This window comes from Hibiscus syriacus, unplaced genomic scaffold (assembly GCF_006381635.1).
Source record: "Hibiscus syriacus cultivar Baekdansim isolate YM2019G1 unplaced genomic scaffold, ASM638163v2 tig00110676_pilon, whole genome shotgun sequence".
NCBI lineage: Eukaryota > Viridiplantae > Streptophyta > Magnoliopsida > Malvales > Malvaceae > Hibiscus > Hibiscus syriacus.
The window spans coordinates 732,587-739,522 of record NW_024062820.1 but is presented as its reverse complement, the minus strand read 5'-3'; the positions used below and the strand labels follow the sequence as shown (position 1 = coordinate 739,522).

At 35.0% G+C, this 6,936-nt stretch overlaps 1 protein-coding gene across 1 annotated transcript; it reads right to left on the bottom strand.

The window, feature by feature from the left end:
- Nucleotides 1–4,643: 4,643 nt before the first annotated feature.
- Nucleotides 4,644–6,655, bottom strand: LOC120137961 (cytochrome P450 CYP82D47-like). The gene is made up of 2 exons (XM_039153597.1): nt 5,624–6,655; nt 4,644–5,545 (listed from the first exon to the last, which is right to left on the bottom strand). Exons 1-2 carry the CDS (start codon nt 6,578–6,580, stop codon nt 4,910–4,912), a joined length of 1,593 nt encoding a protein of 530 aa, XP_039009528.1. The 5' UTR covers nt 6,581–6,655; the 3' UTR covers nt 4,644–4,909.
- Nucleotides 6,656–6,936: the final 281 nt, after the last annotated feature.

Sequence of the window (6,936 nt, the reverse complement as noted above, 5' to 3'; positions counted from 1 at the left end):
CATACACCTTGTTTCGAAACGATCTTTGCTTGATTTGTTAACTTTTAGTTGATAGCCATCTTCCACACATTTCGTATACAAAGCTATCTTCAAGTCTTCCTTTGTATCAAAACAATCATCTTTCTTGATACGAATAACTTTTGTGTAACAATCAACTGCTTTCTTTACCAACTCTTCTTCCGGTATCTGAAGTAATTCTGGCATATTCCAGTTATACGCCCGTGGCATTTTCTTTTCTTCGGGGACTTTTTCTTCTTCTTTTTCTTCTTCAGGATTATATGAATTACAGAATGGATGTTCAACATGTTCATTCATAGTCGTAACTTCCTCCTCATTATCATCAACAATACATTCTTCGGCAACGGCTGTTTCATCATCAAAATTCGGGTATTGACCAATATCAAAATCATTACATGCAGGGTCTGTTTCTTCTTCTGAAACATCATCAAAATCCGTGTATTGACCAATATCAAAGTCCAGATATTGACCAAGACCAAATTTCGAATACTGACTAGTACTCACAATTTTTTCTGTTGGCTCATCATCGTCTAACTGGTCAATACGAAAACCGGAATTTGGTGCTGAAAGTTGATTGGGATTGGGATTAGAGAAAGGTTGTGGGTTTTGAGAAAAACTTAGTTGATTACTACCCGCTACTGACCCAACAATACTACTTCTAGGTTCAACAACATACAATGTAACATCATCTTGTGAAACACTAATGTAAGCAATGAATCGTTCAACATCTTCATTGTCGGTTAACAAATAAACTTTACCATTTCTCTGATAAGATAGCCTAAATCCACTTAGGGGCTCTAAATTCAATTTATTAGAAACACGTAGCATTAGAGTTTCATAAGTTAACTTTTGTAAAGACAATTTTAGTTGAAGATTCATGGGTAAAGGCATATATTGTAAAACACCATGAACATTATCCCATGACCCTCCAAAACACAAATCTATCCAAACATGATCAACATTAGATGATTTCATGGTTGTAAATTAATTTACTAAACAGACGAGCTGCGAAACTAAAACCTGTTGCCGGATTGGGAAGGATGTCGTTGGATATAGGAACGGATGTCGCCGGAGAGAGTGATAGATGGAGATGGAATGAGTTGCGATTTAGGGATTTAGTTTATGATTTGCTGCTGTTGCGTAGTTATATACCCAAAATTTCAGTGTTGTGATTTACAGATTCTCGTTGCGATTTACGGATTATCGTTGCGATTTACAGATTCTCGTTGCGATTTACGGATTATCGTTGCGATTTACGGATACGCGTTGCGATATACAGATACACATTGCGATTTACGGATACGCGTTGCTATTTACGGATACACGTTGCGGTTTACGGATACGCGTTGCGATTTATGTGTTCGGGTTGCGATTTTCATATTCGCGTTGCGATTCTTGAAAATCGCAATGCGAATTTGTACTATCGCATTGCGATTTTCAAGAATCGCGTTACGATTTTGGAAACTGATTTGCGATTCTGGGGATCGCGTTGCGATTTTTATTTCGCGTTGCGATTTTGTTGGTCATTTTGGCAAATCCAAAAAAAGTTGGTTAAAATCGTATATTATAAGGCATTTTTGGTCACTGAGGCGATTTTCTCTTTTTTAAATATTAGTTGATACAATATTTTAAAAGAATAAATTTAAGATTTATATATTTTTAAACTAAATTTAATAATTATATTTTTCATATTTATAATTCATGATTATATATATAATCTTAAGTTGAGTATTTCTAATATAATTAATAATTTTAATTTCTTATTAAAAATAAAATATTCAAAAAATATAAATGATTCAAACATTAATATATGAATATATTTTTTATTTATACATCTAAATATAAATATACATTTATATAAATATATTTTTATTCGTATATTGAAATATTTTGATTAAAATATAAACATATTTTAAATACTAGTTTATACAAGAAAAATAAAATATATCAAAAATATAAATGATTCATACATTTAAATATAAATTGAATCATTTATATTTTCTATACATCTATATTTAATAAGAAAATAAAATTATTGGGGGACTATTTTGCAAGTTTTAAAAGTTGGGGACCTAAATTCAAGTGCCTGAAAAGTTCAATGACCGTTTATATAATTTACCCTAATTTTCTAACAGTGATTTAAGTTGGGGGACCATATTGCAAACGGAATAAATGTTGGGGGACTGTATTGCAAGTTTTAAAAGTTGGGAGACCTAAATGCAAGCTTCAGTAATAAAAGTTCACAATCACAATTGTAAACTAATACATAATAAATATTTTTTTTAAACATAAGAAAATTAGTCACTTAAGTTCACAAGGACAATATAAGAAAAATGTTAAAAAATCAAACCAAATAAATTTCGATAGAAGATAGATACGAACATATCTGATCGCATTGATAAACGAACCACAAAAGGAGATGAAACAATTGAAAGACCGCTGACAAATTGCAAATTTTAATTGAATGAGTTGAAAATACTATCCGTGAATGCAAATCGCGTATCCAAATCCAATCTGAGGATCCAAAGCAGGGAAGATCAACATGATAACAAATAAAACGTCATTTTGATCAGTTGTGACGATGTCAAATCCAACTCTAAAAAAATGATAAACAAAAATAACGGCTAAGTGACCGAAAAGTAAAATTATTAAAAAAATAATAAAATATATTATAATAAATAAAATAATAATAAATATCGATAATCGACGATCAACATTAAAACTGATACAACCGCATATGACAAAGATTCAATTTTGAAGTAAAAAGATATTAGCGCTTTTATTCTCCTTTATGATCTTTAGTTTTTTATTTGTTTTAATATCTTAATTGGAGATATAAAATTAAAGTTAAATGATACTTTTTAAAATTGTTATAATTATTTTGTTAATTTCAAGGCATTATATTGTTTTTATTATAATGTGTCACATCTATAAATTTAACGAAAGAATTCTAGTAATATTATTAATTGGATTTAAATTTTTAAATTTAATTTGAAAGTTGAGGGACCAAATTCTTATAAATTTTTAAATTTTAACTGTTTTCTTTCCAACTTATAATTAAAATGAAATAGTTAACTAGAATAAATTTAACTCTTTGCCGTGTGTAACTCCATTTAGGGGCGTAAACGGGTCGAGTCGAGTTTGAGTATTGTTGAGTTCGACTTGAAAATTATAAAATGGAGCTTGACTCGACTCGAAAACTCACGAGCTTAAAATTTTCAAGCTCGACTCGAACTCGAAATCCTAAACTGAAGCTCGTGAGCAGCTCGAAAAAGCTCGAAATGAAAAAAAATCTTAAACTTAAATCGATTGAAACCTCAAGCTCAAACTCGAACATGAACCTTAAATATATGAAAATCTTATTGTATTTTAAAAAATCAATACATAAATATTAATATTATTAATAATTTATTTAAAAAACAATCATAATATATTATATTTCGAGTTGCTCACGAGCTTTTCGGGTCGAATATCAAGTAGCTCGTTTCGGCTCGTTAAAAACTCGAGTCGAAGGCAAGTTTATTTGATCCGAGTATTTATCAAACCTTAATCGAGTCGATCTCGAATTGCTCGCGATCTGTCTCGTCTCCCTTACAGTACTAACTCCATTTATCTAGATGTAAGAACTCTTGCCCTGCATCAAAATGTTTTTTTTCTCATTTAATTCTCAGGAACCTTTCAAGTTCCTTCTCTTGAGCTTCTACTATATAGGTTGGCTTTAAAAACAATTCATGCATTGATAAGCTTGCATCTAATCCGTATGATCACATTGTATACGTATGCATATATGTATGTTGTAGACAATTATTTTTGTCTGGACTTAAAAAAATATTATTATTATTAATTTTGTTTACAATGTTTTGTAGCATCCCACGTGAAGCATCACCAAGTGAGTCACCCATGCCCTGCCAACATCATTCAACAACTCCATCACTTCACGTAAATCATACCTAATTCCCCACTAAATACAATCATGCAACCATAAAGAGGGGATTCGGTGGGAAGCAAGGAGGGGGACAAGAGGGAGCATACTCGAATTTAGGATAAAAATTCAGGGATTGCAAAAGTCTTAGGGGTGGCACTTTTGAGGGGTGACACTTGTATTAGGAGTGACACTTGAGTGGCACTTTTGAGGGATGACACTTGTATTAGAAGTGACACTTGTGGAGGGGTTGTCTGGGATACCCCGGGCACCATGGAAGTCCGCCTCTGGATGAGGGGTTGCCTGGGATATCCTGGGCACCATGAAAGTCCACCCCTGAGAGGGAGCATTTGGATAGGGATCAGAAAAAAAGGAGGGGCTCTCGGTTTGTAGGGGTTTCATATTTTTTTGGTGAAAAAAAATAATGTAATAATAAAAAAAACGTATCGAACAAAACATATTGTAACATTTCGAAAGGATCAACAAATAAAAAAAAATTAATCATAACTATTTTTTAAAATAATAAATAAATGTGTTGTAAAAAAATTGGTTATGACATATGTATGAAAGAACTAACTCATAATGATATAATGACATGGACAATACAGACTTCTTACGTATCATAACTTTTAGCTCAACATCGTAAACAATGACTTAATCCCCTCGTTGACATAATAACTTTAAAGTTTCTTCTTGAATTCTCGAATATTAACAGACGAAGAAAGGGACTAGAAGAGATATGAAATATAGGTGACATCTCCTTTTTCAGCATAGGAGGTTGAACTTAAACTACCGCTCCTCTTCATCTCAATCATTTGGATGCAATCTTTTTGCTTGAATCACATTCCTCAAGATACACCCTAGAAATAATAATGGTTACGCATAGCGGGAAATCGAGGTTGAAACAACCTTCATTTGCTTAGACACTAGTTTTGATTATTACAGGCTAAATTTAATTAACACCAATATCTAGCTGGTGGAGTCGTAAACAGCAGGAGGAAGACGAGGAGTTGTATGAACTTCCAGTGGCGTTGCTTTAGAACTGGTTAATCCCGCCGCTTCCGGCATATCGATCGCTTCACCCGATGGGCTCTCAAACTCGAACCAGTGCAGCAAATTAGCCAGCGTAAGCTGCAAAATCTGAAGCGCAAACGAAACTCCAGGACACATTCTTCTACCACTCCCAAACGGAATCAGATGGAAATTTTGTCCCCTCACATCAACACCTTCATTGGCACTCATGAACCTTTCCGGTCGAAATTCAGTAGGGTTTTCCCATACACGTGGATCACGTTGAATCTTCTGCAGATTGAGAATAAGCCAAGTCCCGGCTGGAATATGGTATCCGTTAACCGTACACTCTTCGATGGCTTCGTGGATTACGGAGAGTGGGACAGCAGGGTATAGGCGCAGCGTTTCCTTAATGATGGATTGAAGGAACACTAAGTTTTTGGTGTCTGATTCTGTCACGAACAACTTGTCCCTACCGACATGGATGTCTAGTTCTTGTTGGATTTTGTTCAAGGCATCAGGATTGTTGAGTAATAGAGATAATGCCCATGTCATTGTAACGGATGTTGTATCTTCTCCTCCTAAGATAAGAACCTGTTTGATCGTGTAGCATTAAAATATCAATGATGAGTTTATTAAAACTAAGGATTTGATTAAGAAATATGAACATACCAGACTGGTAGCTTTGTTGATGGTATCGGCATCGTGCTCCTCTGCGTCACGAAGAAGAGATAGCATTACTCCCATGAAATCTTTCACGCTATTTGCTTCATCTTCCACTCTCTTCTGCTTGTGCTCCTGCAGCCATCCATCGATAACTCGGTCCGCTTCTTCGGCTATCTTCCTCATGAACTTCTCGTCTCCGCCGATGTCCAACCATCTCAAAAACGGCAGCGCATCAGATACCGAGAACTTCCCACTCATTTCCACGAAGTCGTCTAACGACTTCTTCCATTTCTCGGTTTCATCATCTCCTTCACTGGATTCAGGTATTCGCTTCCCTACTATCACTCTCAGAATTACGTTTAGAGTAACATTTTTAAACCATCTCTTCATCTCCACCAATACTTTATCAGAGTTACTACTTCTCTTCCTGTTCCATAACTCGTATAATTGCTGCAGAGACGTCTTTATCTCGGATTCCCGGACATGTTTAAGCGAGTCGAGTCGGTGATTCGAGAGGAGCTCGATAGTGGCGAACTTGCGCACTTGACGCCAATAAGGCCCATACGGCGCGGTGCTGATCATGGCACGGTTGTATCCCAAGAGTTCCATGCTTAATAGCTTTGGACGAGTGGCGAATGCTTTATCATTTATGGTGAGACATTCTTTAGCAATCTCCCAGCTGCTCACGACCAAAGCTCTACGCACACCCAATTTGATAGTGAAGATCGTTCCGTATTTGTCCGACATGTTAGCCAAGGTTACGTGGGGTGGTTGCTGCCCGCCTAAGAGGCGGACATGGCCGATAATAGGCCATGCTCCACCGGATTCCGGTGCTGTTTTCTTCTGGCTTGTGTTTCTTGAGACAGTTTTTGGTATCCATAGAAAAGAGAGAAGAGAGAGCAGCAATGGAAAAGCAATTAGTGCAACAGTTGATGTTGCTGCGACTAAATCGAAATACTCCATCGTTGTAGCTCTACTTTGATTGATCAAAGTTACATCTGCAATGGCGGATTTATAGGGAATTAATGTGGTTTTTTTTCGAAGTTTAAGAAGAAGAAGAGATGATGCATTATGCTAACTCCAACATCATTTTCTACTTTTTTTAGAAAAGGATCCCTTAGACAACAATTTTCGAACCTTACAGGGCAGATCATTGGAAAAATAAAGATATCTATCATAACAATATTTAAGTTTTATTACAACCACGTATAAATATTTATTTTTTCAATTGATAAAAAACTGCATCCACTTACGATATAAAATAATGTATTTAGAAAAATATCTATAATTTGAGTGATATCCTCGTTTCAAAGGCTAGT